The 18,529-nt window shown below is 41.5% G+C and overlaps 1 protein-coding gene across 1 annotated transcript in view; it reads right to left on the bottom strand.

Moving 5' to 3' along the window:
• Positions 1–18,529, bottom strand: part of grin2da (glutamate receptor, ionotropic, N-methyl D-aspartate 2D, a) — a 275,179-nt gene that overhangs the window by 164,436 nt on the left and 92,214 nt on the right. The window contains exons 2-3 of the mRNA XM_035992896.1: positions 3,667–4,360; positions 503–640 (exon numbers count right to left, since the gene is read on the bottom strand). Of these exons, the coding sequence (XP_035848789.1) occupies positions 503–640; positions 3,667–4,167 (639 nt within the window). The 5' untranslated portion in view covers positions 4,168–4,360. The remainder of the gene's footprint in view (positions 1–502; positions 641–3,666; positions 4,361–18,529) is intronic.

An 18,529-nucleotide genomic window follows, 5' to 3' on the forward strand; every position in this document is an offset into this window, starting at 1 on the left:
TCCCTGCGAGAGTTAAGAGAGAGTTGTGATGGCGCCGCATATGGCGACTCGGTGTGTCTGTGCGTGTTGCTTTAGTGTGACATGCACCTACAACACCAGGACAAATTCCTTGTGTGTGTAAACGTACTTGGCAATAAAGCTTTTTCTGATTCTGATTCTGATTCGAGGATATAGACTACCAAACAGCAGACAGACAACGTTTTGGAGTAGCATGTGAACATAGTGAAGCATTCAGGAATTAGTTGAGACGAAAACAGAGCTAAAAGGAGAGTGAATATTGGACTTGCATTTAAAAACGCAATTCTGGCACAGTAAACCTTTTCAGCAGGTGGTCGGTTTTTGTGCGTACTATGAAATAAAATCCTGCCGGCGCCGCTGGGTCAAGAGGTAATTCTTCAGTTATTTCTTACAGTCTGCGTTTCATCTTCTAAGCCAGCTTTAGTCCAGAACAATAACATTTAAAAGGCTTGATGATGCAATGTTAAGCAATCCAATTTTCTACCTGTGGCTCTCGTCCCAGGCTGGCCCCTCCCCCTACGGCAACCACGGGAACCCCCGTCTGGGCGGAGACAAACTCCAGCATTGGGGCCAGGGGGGCACGGTTAGGCGGCGGCGGTCGCTCCTCCTCGAACACCAAACCCTGGAAGTAAAACAAACGTTGCACAATGATACAAAGCACGTGAGACAAAGGGCATTACATCAGCCTCATTGAAACACAATTTCGTAAGCTTTTCATCACAATTTTATTCATCAAAGCTGCCGCTTCTTTTATTCCAATGCACCAAGCTTTGAGAATAAATGAAAGGGAGAACAAGTGAGCAAAATACATTAGAACAATGTGTACGTTCACAAGATGCCCACAGTATTCAAGATAACAGCTTATAATCTGATAAAGACTTTGTTTTCTTACTCTGCTAAAACATATCTGGACTGCTGAAATAACTGATTCTTTCTTTTACAAGTTTAATGAAGTAATGAAACAACTGTTGGAGGCTTTAAAAAAAATGGGACTCCTGTGCTTCACTGATTGGCAATCAATGTTCACAGAGATAAAAATCGGAGTCAAGTCCCAGCAGTGGACTGGCATCCTGTCAGGACGAGAGTGTGTGTGTTGTAGCTGCACAACGTAAGCTGCTTCACACACCACAAAAACAACAGATAAGCTCCTGGCTTATTTGGCCACCTCAGCTCCCATGGGGCTTACTAATATAACAGGTGTTGCTGTTGCATACATGCTGAACTAGTGCTGCAAACAAGCCAGGTTTTGTATAAACGTTCTGGTAACCAGGGTTTTTCGTTTTAAGAAAGAACTGTCAGCAGCGGTAATGAAGTAAGGATAAATGCATGAAGTTCTGGAAAGTGCCATTACCTTCCGTAATGATATGAGGAGGAGCAATAGTAATTTGAGACTGGCTTGATGAGTTAACGCTTGTTTTCTTGTAGCGATTCGGGAGAACAAATTGAAGCCGGCAGCTCAATTCTCACAGAGAAGCATTTGATATGCTAATAGGCTAGTGACAAGACCTGGAAATAAGATCGCAAGTGTTACTTAAAAGAGTTACTATACTTAATCTAAGACGTTTGCAACACCTTACCACTGTTCTGACATGAAAACAAATAGAGAGAGAGAGAGAGAGAGAGAGAGAGAGAGATACATACATACATAATGCACATTTTTCATAGAAGAATAAATGAATGAATATATGAGTGTGAGAATGAGCAAATGAATCAAGAGTATTGCATGAAGTGTGTTTTATTACCTCCGTCAGTATGATCACAAGCAGCTCTCAGAGTTGAGGTTGCAGACTCCCGTCCACAAGTGTTATACTATGAATAAATGAGTGGATGAGTGAAAAGATGAACAAACTGCACAATGAAAATGAACATGACTGAATAAAGGGACAGTTTGCAATTCCTTAAAAACTCAGCTGGATGAACAAACCCAAGCAAATCACAACAAGATCATGTTAACGGTCTGTTAGGCAAAAGTGTGGCTCTGATTTTTAAGGGGTCAGTTTGCTGGGGTGTGGGTGGGGCGTTGGAAAAGTGTTGTAACTCTGAAATGTGTTGTGACAAAGAGAATCTGTCAATCACGATCACTTACTTACTGGCCACCCATGCACAGGTAACGTGCTTGGACAAAATATCGTACAAACTTGTTCTTTTTAAGCAAACTCTGGCATATAGATGCAATATTTAGATTAAACCTAGTAGTGCTCTGGTTTATTGGCATATCTTTAAACCAATCAAAATCGTCTTAGGCGGGGCTAAGCTCCAGACAGAGCCCCGGTGACTCTGATAGATAGTCTAGCTAGCTGTCTGGATTTACCCTGCAGAGATCTGAGGAGCAGTTAACCATAGTCCTCAGAAATCCACTGGAGTTTACAATTCCAACACAAAGAAAGCAGAAGGTGACGGACATCCGAAAACAGAGAAATCCGGCAGAATTTCCGGCGGCAACGGAGCAATCCCGGAAGTAGAACATCATGGATATAGACTAGATTAAACCTAACAGTATAGTTAGGATCATGATAACTTGCATTGGTCCATTATAGCTTCCAAGAGAAAACATTGAAGAAGCATTACTAAAATTATACCAAACGTAGTTGTTATTGTTGTTATTTTGTACATTGCCATTTGTTAAATGTTCTTAAAACTCGTGGGATTTTTTTTGTAGTTTGGCAACTTTTTGGGGATGCAATGTTGTAGAAGCATTTTGTAGATGCTCTTTGATCATTTTCAGATGGTTGCTTTATAACAAACTTTGCAGAAATGTACAAGTAAGGCAGTGTTGTAATCGAACAAAGTACTTTGTTAGTAAAGTAGAATTTTCGCATATCTGTACTTTACTTCATTATTTATATTTCTGGAAACTTTTACTCCACTACATTTCCCCTAAGGATCTTCATTACTCATTACTACAAAATAAAATCAGAAGTAATTTGTTAGACTGCAAAAAAGCAGTTTGGTGAATCATTGCTCCTAGATTGCAAGTTAACCAACGCTCCATTCCAGTTGGTGACCTAACGCCTGTTTATTGCCAAGCCCCAAAACCATAGGGCAACACTAAAGAAGAAGAGGAGCAAGCATAATAATTGAAAGTGTAATGGAAAGACATGGAAACCGATGATGACCACCCCGACGACAGTGGTGAATGGGGTGGTTATGAAGATAACGTTACACACCTGTGTCTGTACTGTATTTGCAAGAAATGTTTTCTGGAGTGAAAGGTTCTTCCTCACAAAAAACTGAAAATAATTTTTCTGTTTTTGTCTTGATGTCAGGTCTCTCAAAATATACAGTTTTTGGTCCTTTAACTTGAGTGAATTGTGCCTGGAAAGTCCTGGAAAAGACTTTGAATTTGATGTTTAAGAAGTTGTGGAAACTCTGAATATTATGCTTTAGGCCGCAATAAAGTTCACAACCAAAGTTTTTATTTTTTTATTTTTACTTCTAATAATTAAGTACATTTGATATCAGAAAATTACTTTTGATACTTGAGTACAGTAAATATCATAAACTTTAAGACTTTTATATTCTAGAAGGTGACTTCAACTTCTACCAAAGTCATTTTCTGGCAAGATACTTGTACTTTGACTCAAGTATTGCTTGCAAGTACTTTATACAAGACTGCAGTAATGTCATCTTTTGTGCCGGGTGATTTACCTGCAATGGTGTGGTGGCCAGCAGCTCACACAGCTGCAGCAGCAGGCTACCCGGGCTGCTCTCATTCACAGCCAGGTAAATGACGTTGGCCTGACCGGACGGCGTCTGAACCGTCTCCCCCACAAGCGCCGCCATCGACAGAGATGTTGAAAAGGAGGAGGAAAAAAAGGCCATCGCAGCTGCTTCTTCCAACGAAGCTGTATCCGTTACTCCCCTTCCTCCTCCTCCTCCTCCTCCTCCTCCTCCTCCTCCCGGGCCGTTTCCCGGACCGGGCCCCTGCCCCTGCCCTGACCCCGTCCCCGGCTCGCCGACCCCCGCGCCTCCCACCACCGGCGTCTCCGGGAGCAGGGAGGAGCCCGAGTGGACCACAGCAATGTTGACCCCACCCGAGTCCCTCTCTCTCTCCCGGGGCCGCAACAGTAGGTGGGGCGAGGGGCGCACGGGCCCCGTGCAGGCCAGGACAGCCAACAGCAGTGAGAGGGTGGGCCTTGGGGCCACCATGGGGTAAGGGGAGGGCCAGTGGCACCCGTCGGATGAGGTATGGGGCAGGTGAGGCCAGGTGGGATTTAGGGAGTTTAAGGGTAGTGGGTGACGTCTTCGGGGAGGGGGGAGGGAGGGAGGGAGGAGAGGAGGGGAGGTGGGGGGGGGGAGAGTCGGCGGCGTACAGTGCTTCACCTGATGAGGAGATGAGACCCTGGAGAGGAGAGAGAGAGGATGCTTAAAAACAGTGTCATCATCACTGTCACACACGAGTTTCAAACAGTAACACTTTTTTCTCTGTTATATACTGTATATATAATGCAGAGATCTTCAACACGGGGTCCATGACCCCTAGGAAGTCCTCAGAGTTAGTGCAGGGGGGGGCCACCAAATTATGTTAAAAGATATATATATTTTTGAACGTCTCTTTTATTCCAAAAACTAAAATATGTCTGAAAATATACATTAATATAATTCAAACATAAATAGCAAAGATAAATTGGCCTATTTGTGAAAAAACAATAATTACACATTGAAGATAAGCTTACTATAGGTAATATAGCCACTATGGTAGCCATACAGTTAAGATTAAGGTTTCACTGGGCCTTCCACGTGTATGTTTAACGTTAAAACATGATGCATAAATAATAACCATTTATTTTCATCCATTCGGCCCAGTTTAATATGTAACTCAATTGTATACAATATGTGCAGTACGAGGTCCCTACTCGGTATCTCTTTCAGCTAAGGAATCCCTATATATCGTGTTATGAAGCACTTATTCTCTAGTAAACAATGCAAATAAATGACAAACACTGCACCTACTCGTCCTTGTATTTATTGCTCCCGACTCGCACTTCCTGTTAGTCAGTAAACTTGATACTGTGGACATTCCTAATACTTCAATCCTGCTGACATTATTTGGGATTTAAAAAGGACGACAATAAAAGTTAACAGATACGTATTTGCTAGAGTGATTACTGTATGAACACTGATGTTGATTAAATCAAAATGAGGATTAGTACTTTAAATACATTGATGATATTGTAAATACAAGATGGGTTTGAAGTCTGAGCATAGCGGCTTTTATTCCTACAATCTTACCTGGCTAACACAATTAAACCTTGAGAAAATCTATTATTAAATCCATTAAATATTTGGCAAAAACATCTGCTAGTCTGTGGGCCAATGGGAAGCGGCTGGATGTGAATTGCGTCAATCCGTTAATTGGCTCTTTCCCCCCTAAAAATTATTAACACGATTTGACCATTTTTGCACTCAGGACCTTAAGCAGTGATAACAAACTGTTAGATGAATATGTTCTTTTATAGTGTGCCTGGAGTGTAATTAATACAAGGCTAAATTAGCCAAATAACTGCAAAATTAATCTAGTTGAACTTGGGTTAAGTGCAGGTGATGTTAGCCTGTTGGACAAGCTACTGTTTATGTTAGTACAAGACCATAAAACCATATGTCACAGATTCTAATGACAAGCTACTATTTATGTTAGTACAAGACTATAAAACCGTATGTCACAGATTCTAATGCATCATCCGGATTCAAACTGACAACATAAACCTCTTTTTGTGTTGTAAATGTCAGTTTTTGATTTTAATGTAGGATTCATCTTAAACCAGACTAATTATATCCTGCACAAAAATATACTTTGAAAATGAGTACTATTAGCCACTGCACACTAGTGTATAGTATGGAATTCAGACACAGCAAGTATTTCTGGCTGAAAAAGTTAGCAGAGGGTGAAGAAAAGCATAGCATGGAGGTCAGGTCATTTCCTCCGAGACAGGAAGTACAGAAGAGTGGTTTTCATTTCTAACAGATTTAGTTTTTTTCTGCAATCCGGCACGGACTGAGGTCTGAGTCGCAGCATGCCAGCGTTTGGATGGACCCAGACGAACAGACAAGAGCAGGACCACAGAGAATAAATGGTGAGTATAAGCCAAATAGGGGTGTGCAAAAAAATCGATTCACATTCGAATTGCGATTCAAGCTCTACCGATCAAAATCGATTCATAGAATTCCAAAAATCTATTCAAGCAAAAGCTTACAAAATGAGAAAACCATCAGTCTTATATGTTCAATGCTTGCCTGTTTAGTGTTGCAGTTTTCCATTGTATGTAACCACTTGCCCCTCAAATACATAACACTAACACAACAGTTAGTTTCCTGGAACACTTTTCATCAACCTCCAGGAAAGGTGTGATACTTCTTTGTTGTTTTCAGATAATGTCTGCAGTGTTATTTGGGGTAATACAGCGATGATAACACAGTAAGAGCCAAACAGCGTTCTGGTCTATTAAAGCTATACTGTTGAGAGAGAAATTGGGATTCTCTGCCGCTAAAGTAAAACCTGACTCTCGTTGCTATTTTGGCAGTGATGGAAAAGGCAGAATTGTGGGGGATCATGGAAATAAATGACAGCTTCAGATAGACAAATGTGACATTCTCAAATGGATGAAATAATAGAAGCAGGAGTGAGTTAGCGCTCATATGTACAATATGTAGAAGATGAAAATCTAAGACCAGTAACTTCAGCCCAGCCTTCAGTATTGTTGGCTGTGGACTGTTTTTGCTCAATCTTCTCTGGGAAGATTCCATGGTGTTCTGATGGAGCTGTAGTGATTAGGAGCACAAAAACGCGCTGTACACATCCGGTAAGTCTACTTTTCCACTGCCAATCACCTGCCAGCAAAAATAGTCTTTTTTCCAGACCTCAGTGACATACTGGCATCAGCAGTCATGCGTTTTAAATTTCAATCAAATGTCTTTTTTTTACAGAATAATGCGGGGATTAAATATATAAAACGTTTCCACTCCACATTGTCTTCTGCTAGTGTGATTCTGTGTTTCTGGGTTGCTGAATGAAAAATACGGCAAAATAAGCACTTACCAAAGAGGCCATTTCAACAATTAAACCAGTGCTTTGAAAAAGGAGGAAATAGCATTTTCCATTGTGCAGGCTTGACCTATTTAAAAGGATGTCAAAGCTTTTCTAATGCACAGAGAGAATGTGGTCAATTAAAGTGTACAGTCCAGTATGAACCTTCTCGGTGGCCATTTCAAAATGCGCCACTCAAGCATCACATTGGCTTGGTTTTCTCCCTGTGGATTAGCATTTCATAAACTCATAAATGGCTCATTGAAGCTAAAGAACATGTGTTTGCTATGTAAGTGACAAACGTGTAACATAGATCATATTTGCAAGTACATCCTCACTCAAAGCTGGTCCAAGAATTGCAGAAGCTAAGCAGTTGCTGGCTTCTGGTTCAGGCTTGATGTAATACAACAACGCATTTTCATGAATGGGTTTGTATCATACAAAACTGTATGCACACCAAAACGTATGATATCCTACGAAATTAGGAGACCGCTGGCTGGTCATCTGACGACGGCTAGAGCGGCTGGCTACAAGCTCCATGACGCCAAGCAGAAGTTGCTAGTTGTTTAGGTCGCTACAGAGCTTTGTTACGCCGGCTAAAGACCTCCATCACAGCTCGGTCGTCTCAGCGGCAGTTAGTAGATGTGTTTGGCCGCTACAGAGCTCTGCGATGCCGGCTTACAGTACTCCGCATGGTGCTCCGTTGTATCAGCTGTAGTTGGTGGTTCAGTTACCCGAGAATAGGTGACTTTGAGCCAGGTACAGGGCGCTGGGGGCTGCTGGTCGTTTCGGCGGACATTACGGTTAAGTTTAGGCCACAAAAAGTGAGCGTTATGCAGCGACGAAAGTTAAATTTAGGCACCAAAACGACTAGTTAAGTTTAGGAAAAAGATCATGGTTTGGATTAAACCACTTAACATTTCCCCAGGAAGTGAACTCCGCTCCCTGGCATGAAAAGTGTTTTAACACCCACCCATCCACACCTCTTCCTCATGCGGCCAGCCGCGTTCTTATACAGCAGCAGTCAATGTGGTGCATACAGTGGAAAAAAAACAAAACGTTGAATATTTACGAATGTAGTGCTTAATTTTTCGTAGCTTTTTGAACGCATGGCTCAGGAGAACAGGCTGAATACAAAGGTGCAATTGAGGCATTTCTTGCAAGTTGGAGTACAATACACAAAAAAGGAGAGACCATCTGCAGCAATTCCCAGAAGTGCTTCACTGGTCTGTTTGTTGTTGCTGAGGAATATGAATGGATGGATTCTTTTTCACCTTGCGGTTGCTGCCATTCTCAGCAGCCTCAGGCAGACTGTTTAAAGAAGTATGACTTAGATTTTCAGGGGGCGGGTCCTGCACTTCTCTGGCACTATATACACTTTAAAGATTGTCTCTTATTCAGGTCAACATCCATGAATATCTCATTCGTGAAACAGACTCGTCAACAACATAAAACCCTCTGCATTACTGGCTAAACGGATGCAAGCCCTGTGGTTTTTTGGAAAAGCACCCAACAGGTTGAATATCTTTCGGTTACATTTTTGTTTAGTCTATAAGGTAACATTTGTGCTTTTAACCATGTCGTATTCCAACAAGTAAAAGAATGTGGACACCTCTATCCACATAATTTTTGTACTTTTAGTACAGGGCTGATATTCATGGTTTGGACTATAGGCTCCTTTAGCTCCAATTAGGGATACTCTTAATGAAATAGTATACAATTGCATTTCAAACAATGTGTTTTGGCAAGTGTGGGGAGGCCTTTCAGTTCCAACATGATTCCCCCCTTTGTACAAGCAAGCTCCATGTTGTGTATCAGATCATAAATTATGACAAAAGTGCAAGTACTACCTGACAATACAAGTCCAACCAAGAAATAAAGTTTGTATCGATGTTTTCATGTCTCCAGAGTCAGAGTCACTCGGGATGAAAATGTAATGAAGGGTGCACAGAAAGCCTGCAAGTGAATCATAAATGTTATGCTACATAGTCTTAATACCAACCATTAGTCATGTAGTTGGCCTTGGCTGTACTGTCAGTACAGGCTCAAGCTGTTGACACTCATCGGCCTTGGATACATAGAGAATGTGAAGCAGTCTGAGGGCTTCAAGCTGCCAAACAGCAGAGCCCAGACAGCTGGTAAGGTACTGGCACAGTCTCAGCCTTCAGAGGTTGTATGTCCATTTGGAGGAAACAGTAAATGCTGCGATCAAGACTGCCCAGATATTATTTAAATGTTAATTTGCCTGGTGTTGATAGGCCTTTAATATCACTCACTGCAGAGACAGTCGTGGATGCAAGCAATCTCACCTGTGCTTTAGTTTATAGGCTTTTTTATTATGTAAAATTATTCTCAAACAAAAGCATAAATTTAGGTCTTCTACAAAAGAAAATCTAAATATCTAAAATAACTATTTTTGCCAGATATTGTCAGTTTTGATTTATTACCTTTTTCTCCAATCTTCATAAATGTTCTAGTTATATCTCCTTCAAAATATTGCTGCTGCCGTGACCCACTTTCCCATCAGTGTCATTAAAACCTCATCTTGTTTGATGTCTTCTTATCTTTTCAGAGGACAAGATTATCTTCTCTGTATCGATTCAAGTTAACACGTGTGCCGCAGAGCGTTTGTGTCTGTCTGTGTGGTGAGAAGAGCAGAACTTGAAAAAATTTCCTCCTCTGTGTAGCAGAGATGTTCATTTCCACAGGGCCGAACCTGTCTTCAATCTGAGGTGGTGAAAATGAAGGTAATTTACCACTGACCCCAACACAGAAACACGAGGCTTTCAGTGAACTCGTACATTGTGAACCTGCCAAACATAACTACTGAATGATCCAACACGTCAAATTCAGTTCATTCAACTTTTCCAGCCATGTAGGAAACAAATGGACATTTTAACTTGCTTGTAGGTCACTGTTCTCTTGGTTGATTAAGTGACACCTGTGGTTATTTATGGTAACAACAAATGCGTTTTAATAACACCAGAGACAGTTTAGAACCAACTGGGAGTAATATCTGTCATGTGGGCTCCGCCACGCCTCTTTAGGAGACTAGCGTCAGGTCCTGGGTGTATTGATTCCAATGGGAGAAGTGAATGTGAACACAGATTATGAGCGATTCTTTCGCCCCATTGTCACCAAAGGAAATATTGGACCAATTCTTCACAAGCCACATAACTTTCAAAACATTCTGACACTAAAATGTAAAAAATTTCGATAGACAAATCAGGACAACATTGACTTTGTTTGAGACCTGTTTCTGTCCCAGGATCAAACTCTCGCAAGATCTGGCAATACAGATAAGCTAAGGTCAACTAAGGTTCGTGAACACCCTAACAAAACTTATTTCCGTAATGCTAAATATGTCTTTTGGCTGTGGAAATATCTAATGTTAGCAACAGAAAAAAATTATAAATTATAAAATTATAACTAACACACAGCTACACTAATAGCTTGTAATGTTCTCTCTTTTGTAAGAAAGAATCTGTGATAATACAAGTCCCAGAGTTTGAGCAAACACACGTCCAAAAAGTCAACTGGTGTATCTGTTAACAATGTAACATTTTACCAAAGAAGACAGTCACCAACAACAAGCTATGGTTCCTGTAGATCATTCTGGTGAATGATTATGTTCGCGCTCTGTATGGACGCTACGAGACACCGTACTTGAAGAAGTGCACATGCGCAGTAGGTTTCTGGTTCAGTGTGCACACCTCCCACCAAGTTGTAATGTGTAGCCTGTTACTCCTGACTGTATAAGTTCAATATGGTTTCTAGAAGTTTATGAAATAAACATAAACTGCTTGGATTCAAAGTAAGGACTCCTTACTTATTTCGACAGTTCCTTTTCCAGTGACCCTTGCCCAGTACGTGCATGCATCATTTCTGTTAATCCCTTGTTTTTAGCTACACAGTTTGAACTGTTAGATAATCCAAGCATATTTTAGCAAAATAGGTGGTTCTAGAAGCTTGACATATTCGCAGGGCTAACTACTAACACACTAGGTAGCCAGAAACATGCTACCGTTAATCAGTGACTAAGGCTTTCCCAGCAAACTAGCTTGCCAACTGACAGTTAGTTAGCTTGGTTACTAACTGTATGATATTTGGATGGTCAAATCTCTCACAAATGTCTTCAAACTATGTTGTCAAGCATTGGAACATGCAACAAGGAACATGGTGCAACACAACTAAAAGGCCATGATAGCTTCTTCTTTTATTTTCATTTTTTTTAAAGATTATTTTGACATGGAGCAAAGGGCCACAAGTCGGAGTCGAACCGAGTCGAAGATGAGCTACCCAGTCGCCCAGCTTCATCTGTTTTAAACGGTCTGGCACCGTCAACATTGTTTACCAACGTTCAACGTCGCAAATTTGCTTGTCAAACTTACTAAAGCTGAACTTGATGAGAAAGATTTGCACATACTTATTTTACCCCGACAAGCAGATCTGCTGATCTCTGCAATTACATCAACCTTTTCAAATGCTGGCTTCTAAAATTTAGAAGAGGAAGATTTGTCCCCATAGATACACATATACATATACTGTATGTATGTTTGTCCCCCTCAAAAGCATATGAAAGACAACCCACTCCCCAAAAGAGGTAAAAACATGTACCGAAAAATTAAGATAGATTTAAACTTTGGAGCATCTGGCTTTAACTAGGTCACATTCTCTAACAGATTTGTTGTTGAGATGTACATGATTCCTTAAAAAACTATCCCAAAACAAGTGTGATGTTTTGAATATGCTGAAAGTTTTGAACATTACAGGAGAATAATAAATTATCTTTACATAAATAAAGACATTTGCACCATAAATTGTTGCATAGAAATTCACCAGAATGCAGGAAATTAAGTGTTTGATGCTCAAAATTTTATGAGGGAGTACCCCAAGAACCCACCGGTTATAATGTGTCCCTGCCAATGTTGAAACAAAACCTATGCCCTTGGTTATAACTTTAATCAGCAGTCAATTTAAAAGTGAGGTAGGAACGTTGCAGAGTTCAAAATTGGTCTGAGGTTAGGATTTAGGCTGTCAGACTGGATGTTTAATGGGCCTTAATCAAATCCAGCATGTAAAATCTGAGATGAACAGCTGTACTGGCAGCTAACGTGTCAAAATCTGCGAATTAAGCTGTTGTTGGAAAAACAAAATGCAAACACCCAAGAACAAGAAAAACTGTCAATCGGCTGCTTCTGGGGTAGATGCTGGAGCATGTTGTGAGTTTAGCACTGTGCGGTGCTGGTGAGATGGATTTTTTTTTTTTTGTGCTTGCTTGAAGTCTGCTAATGCATGATTGATCATCAATCAGTATTCTGCTGCCTGAGACACAGGGGGGATGCAACAGACATGGAGCATTTGAATTATCTGCAACTGTGAAAGCAAATACGAAATTCTTTGTAGAGACTGTCAAAGCACATGCATTTAAATGCTTTCAATCCACTCTATAAACAGAGAACGAAGATTTACAGGTGCACATCTACGATACGATACGACTTTATTGTCACTTCACAACGAAATTCCTTTTGCGTTCCCGAGCAGCTCTGCTCAAAAGAAGAAATAAAAATTTAAATACACAGAGAGCTAGACAACAATTACACATATAAATGGACTGTATTTATAAAGCACTTCTCTAGTCTTTCTCAACTCATGTGCCACGTGCTCATCAGATAAACATTCACGTAGCATCGGGAGCAATTTGGGGTTCAGTGTCTTGCCCAAGGGCACTTCGACATGGGACAGCAGGGCCAGGGATTGAACCACCAACCTTCCAATTGGCAGGCGACCGCTCTACCGCCTGAGCCACAGCCGCCCGCTGTAGTACAAAGATGAACACATGTCAACAGCCATGGCAAAGAAACATGTTTAATGATTATCTTCGGATCCAGGTCTTAACTGGCAGCACACTGATTTTGGTTTAGCAACAGGATAGACTGATGGATACAAGAGTTCTTGAGCCTTCTGTATCCAAACGAAGGGACTCTAAATCGCCTGTTAGAAGGCAAAAGTTGGTATTCGTAATTTACAACATGCATGGAGTCAGAAGAGATGCTGTTAGCGAGTCTGAGCGTGCTCTTCTTGTGGGTTGTTTGAAAGGTCGTGTGTTCTTCAGAATGGTCGACTCTTTTCTGTTCTTGCATGGGATGTGGCGTGTGCATGTGGGTATATGGGTGATTTGTTAAAAATAGTGACCACCATCAACTGTCCCTCAGTAACAAAGACAAGGTGTATAGATGTAGGAGAAAAAGAAAGAACGGTAGACATAGGAGGAAAAAGAGAAATAGAACAAAACCAGACATAAGACATGTAGAAATGCAGTGGCAGAGATATTTCTCTAGACGGGGGGTAGATGGTGTTGAGGGGATGAGGGAGCAGTCGGGAGTCTACACTACAATCAATCACCATCAATTTAGGTCAGGTTACCCACAATGCAGAGTACAGTACACATCCTCTGGAGCTTTGAGCCTCCTGCTCCGAGGGCAGAGCAACCGTGGCTGCTCCCCTGCGTATTAATTACATCTACTTATGGCGCCCAGGAGTTTCATATTACTATAGGTTTTTCTTATTTAATATGTTTTTTTTTGCTGCTCTCATGCTGGCACTACAGCCTGTCGCCTCCTCCCACTGAGTGCTGCAACAATGTGAATTAACTTTACTGGGTTCTGCCCCCTTATAGTCCTGACAGCTTTTATAGTTCATGCTGTAGAGAAAGTGAAGCTCTCCCATTTATTGTGAAATTACAGCTTTTAATTCTGTTTGCATTTCTTGGTTGCTCTTCAGAAAAACCCTTTAGCTCTTTTTCATCATAGCCCTCCCAGAAATGAAAATGGCTAAACCACTATAATTTGTTTTGCCAATTATATTTCGAGGGAAAACATAATTGCTGCCTGGATTGTTTCCCTGATACAGTTTTTTCTTTCTAGTGTAGGAAGCAAACTAGTCATAAAAAGGAGTTTGAGTTGGATGGTGGTGCAGAACAACACAGACCACGGTTCACACCCTGAGTCCTTTAAGGTCCAGGTAGTCTCGCTTTGCCAGACCTTCCTCCACAGCGCTGCGGAGGAGTTCTGGCTAGTCCTCACAGCATTCCGGGATGGGGGTAAAAACGTGCTCTGGTTTATTGCCATTTCTTTAAACCAAGCGCAATCGTCACCGCCGAAAAGCCGAGGTGCCGCTGCAAAACACCCTCAGGAAGGAATTTGTTTTGGTGGAACATGTGTACGTTCAAAAGTTGTTTTAGTCGTGCAACAGAAAACTCAGATTGGACAGATAGTCTAGCTAGCTGTCTGGATTTACCCTGCAGAAATCTGAGGAGCAGTTAACCATAGTCCTTAATAAATCCACCGGAGTTTAAAATGCAAACACAAAGGAAGCCCAAGGCAACGGATATCCGGCCTAAATGATGAAATCCGGCGGAATTTCTGTCAGCAACGGAGCAATCCTGGAAGTGGAACGTCAAGAATATACAGTCCCTCCAGAAAAACGTGATTGTGCGATCGCATTTTTTCAAATACGCCGCACTTTCGCCACATAAATTGCCGATTTACATGCAAAATATGCGGGGCTTGCACGATTTCATAATCCCCACATTTTCATAGCAAAAAAGTCATATATCTTAGCAGAAAGTTGAAAAATGTTGCGTTTACTTCATACAAGAGCAGCCATTTTCCCCTGTTGCCATGGGAACGTTATGAAGTGACGTAATTACGCAACGTGAACATCATCGAAAAGCTGCAAACCCCGCGATGAAGCCATGATGAAACCGTTTTTTTGCAAGTTCCCGCAATTTCATCGCATAAAATTGCATAAATATCCCGCATATTCCATCGCATTTTTTAAGAAAACGTGCCGCATAATCAAGGATTTTTGCCCACAACAATCACAAAAAACTTTTTCTGGAAGGACTGGATATAGACTAAGGTCCAGGCAACAAAAGCACTTGGTTTAAAGTTAGATGTCAGCAGATCTTTTCAATGAGCAGGGTAAAAACACTTAGTTAAGGTTAGGGAAAGATCATGGGTGGGTTTACAAAATGTACATTTGTACTGGTATGGACCGCGGTCTCTTGGGTGAAAGTCTTGTGTTGTTTGATCCATCCACCATCCCAACCTGCCTCCATACACAGAGCTTCGGTCTTTATTACTACTCGCTACTGTTGTCGCTCTTGCCATCTTGCTGCTCTGCCCGGTGCGTTCCATACAGGCGCTAAAGGGTACCTTGTGCGTGGGTATCTGACGCTGAGAGCCACTGATCAAGAGTCAGTATTTGACGAGTTGGAAGTGAGTGGGTTGAGTATAATCAATACTAGGGATGTCCAGATCCGATCACGTGATCGGAAATCGGGCCCGATCACGTGGTTTCAGACTCGATCGGAATTGGACGTTACCTCCCGATCAGGACTCGGATATATATATATATATATATATATATATATATATATTTTCTTATTTTTTAACACATCTATAGTTATGCAGTGGCACAGAGTTAGACCCTTTTTGACCCACACAGAAACAGCAATGCGTGTGGCATGACATCACTTTGTTGCAGAGACGCTATTGGTTAAATTCCGGCAAAGTAGAACACGGAAGCAGCTTGAAGCGGAAAGCGCGAGTATGTCTGCAGTCTGGAGGTATTATAAAGTTGAATTATTATAGAAGTATCGGATCGGGACTCGGTATCGGTAGATACTCGGACTCAAGGGCAAAAAAACCTGATCGGGACATCCCTAATCAATACTTTTATCCACACATCACACTTTTTCAATGAAAGCTTTCCAAATAAGATCACTCATTGGAATCCGTGTTGGGATAACTACTTTTCATTCAGATGCATGTTCTCCATTGATTCAGATACTACACTTAATGTACATCGCTGGTGTTAAGATGTGGGGAAATAACATGAAGGTTACTGAGGCAACAGCAAACATTTTAGTGCAATTGTTGCATTGTTTTTCTTTTAAGAACCCTGAGTGTGAACACTAAATTGTGTTTTTTCGTTAATAAATTAATGAACCCACAGCTCAATAATGTGCTTCCTTCCTCTCCTCATCCCTCTCCTTCTCTATATTCTATCCTCCCTTTTCCCCTTTTTCTGTCCAACCATCTCCTCTCTTCTTTCTCCCCTTCTCTACTCCTGCCTCCTCTCCTCCTCCCTTTCATCCTGTTCTCTCATCTCCTCTGCCATGCCTCCCCTCCTCCTCCATCTTCCTCCCCTCTTACTCCCTCTCCTCCTCTTCCTCTCCTGTGGGCCATCAGAATTCATTACAGGCTGAGCTGATTCATGGCTCAGTCCCACATCATTGGAGAGCATGGAGGCATGCCTATAAATCTGCGGCTACACGCTACCACACACGCGCACGCACACACACACACACACACACACACACACACACACACACACACACACACACACACACACACACACACACACACACACACACACACACACACACACACACACAAAATACACTGCCTGCATACATTTCAGTATATCAAAGGCATGGATAAATGAACACAGGCCATGAAACAGAGCATGTCCGTCATGAATTTATATATACACACACACACAACACATGCAATTCCCCCCAAACACACACATGTAGAAAGCCATCAGCAGTCCACCCTACAACCCATCATTACAGGCAGCAACCTGCTGTGTGTCCTGTTCTGTACGTTTGCAGCTGCAAATGACTCCCGTCTTCATAACAAGCACGGGGGGTCTTAGGGTTCACTGAACTGCACAGACACACTGCAAATGATGGTTTTTCTCTCTGTGTGTTTGTGTGTGCGCTCTTTTGAGTGTGTGTGAGATGGAGATCAAGGGTATCTTTTAAGAAATCATCTGCTTCATTCCTTCCACATCAGCTGCTCGGCTGCCTGCTGACTAGTGAGTCCAATCGTATGTATACAGGTATACAAGGCAGCGTGTATGACGTTGCTTTAGCTCCCTCGCCACCCCGACCTCCTTATGTGTTGAAGCTTTCGATATTGTACAAAGTAGATCTAATATTCGCACGCTTCACAATGAGGGATTACTTCTCAGAGAGTTCTTTGATGCTCCCGTTGAGAGCATTTTTCCGCCAAATCTTATTTTGAAACTACTTGCTACGGGTGGCAAATTCCATGTGCATATTATATATAATTCATTCCATAAATCACCACTGAATGCACTTGAGTTCCAGGCAATGGTGGTGGCTCGGTGGATTGAGAAGAAGTTTTTTCACAGCAAGATGTTTGATTAGTACCTTGATCAACATGATAAAAGGCATATTGTTTTATACCTCAACAGATCTCAAGTATCAACATACTTGGTTTCGATTAAACACAACTTTAGTATGCTACTTAGAAAAACATTGTGTTGTTGGTTAAAAAAAAAATAAAAAAAATACATTACCTCCAAGGGCGTAACTTTGGGTTCAACATTGCGGAGGCTGAGATCTCCACCTGTCTAGGGAGGTCGCGGGACATGTCTGCCCAAATAGGCTGTTTAACGTTAATTTTAAGAGACAGCAAAACAACATGGTCTACATATCTCAACTAGTTCAGTTGACTAACATTAAATCATTCACTTTGTATAAAAGCATCAAATTTGTAATGTATCAATCTGTTGTTCCAGTATTAGTAAACGGAATATTTATCTTCAGCCATTTGATAGTCATGCTACAAAGTAACTCTACTTATTTCCATTATATTCTTTAAAAATCATTGCAGCGTTGTGGGCATAGACAGTGAAAGAAATGGACACAGCTACGCCATAGACTTCTACGGAAACCAGTGAAGTCACTTTTTCGGTGATGGCTTGACGACGTAGATGTGACGTGAGCAACCTGTCTGAAATTTGTCTGTAAGTCTTCTGGTAGCTGTGCCAAGAGAAATCTGTTCGTGGATAAATGCTACTTCATATGAATTCACTTGCCACATACCAAAGTATTTCCAGTCCATCAAAACATTGCTGAAATATTTTGTTCCGATGCTTTCATGGACTCTCTATGGGTTTCTCCCTTGACTGTATGCCTCCATGCCCCCCCCCCCGATTGCCAATGGACAAATAGAGTCTTTAAACGCTTCAGATGTAAAGTTATTCACTGAAAGTGACGCCAAAATGAATGGGAGTTAATGGAATGCTAGCGGGAGGTGATGGCTTGTTAGCCTCAGAATCTCCTGAAAGCAACTTGCTTGCTAATTACATAGAATCGAGAAAGCCAACCACATATCACGTTTTATAATATATTTTTTTTCATTCATCATTATGATAAGATATTTGGGGGGGTTACACTGGCCAGTTGTGACGACCCCCCCCCATAAATTACGCCGATGGTAACCTCACTTCCGGTTACGTGTGTGATGCTTAACGTGACAAAGTTCTGTTTGTCCCATAAAGTAAAAGCAAAAACTCGCAGTTTACTTTTATTTTCAAATGGGACACTAAACCTCTGTTTCCTGGGTGAAAGTCCTGCGTTTGTTTTATCCATCCAGCACCCCAACC

The sequence above is a fragment of the Sander lucioperca genome, chromosome 16 (genome assembly GCF_008315115.2).
Source record: "Sander lucioperca isolate FBNREF2018 chromosome 16, SLUC_FBN_1.2, whole genome shotgun sequence".
NCBI classification, from domain to species: Eukaryota; Metazoa; Chordata; class Actinopteri; order Perciformes; family Percidae; genus Sander; species Sander lucioperca.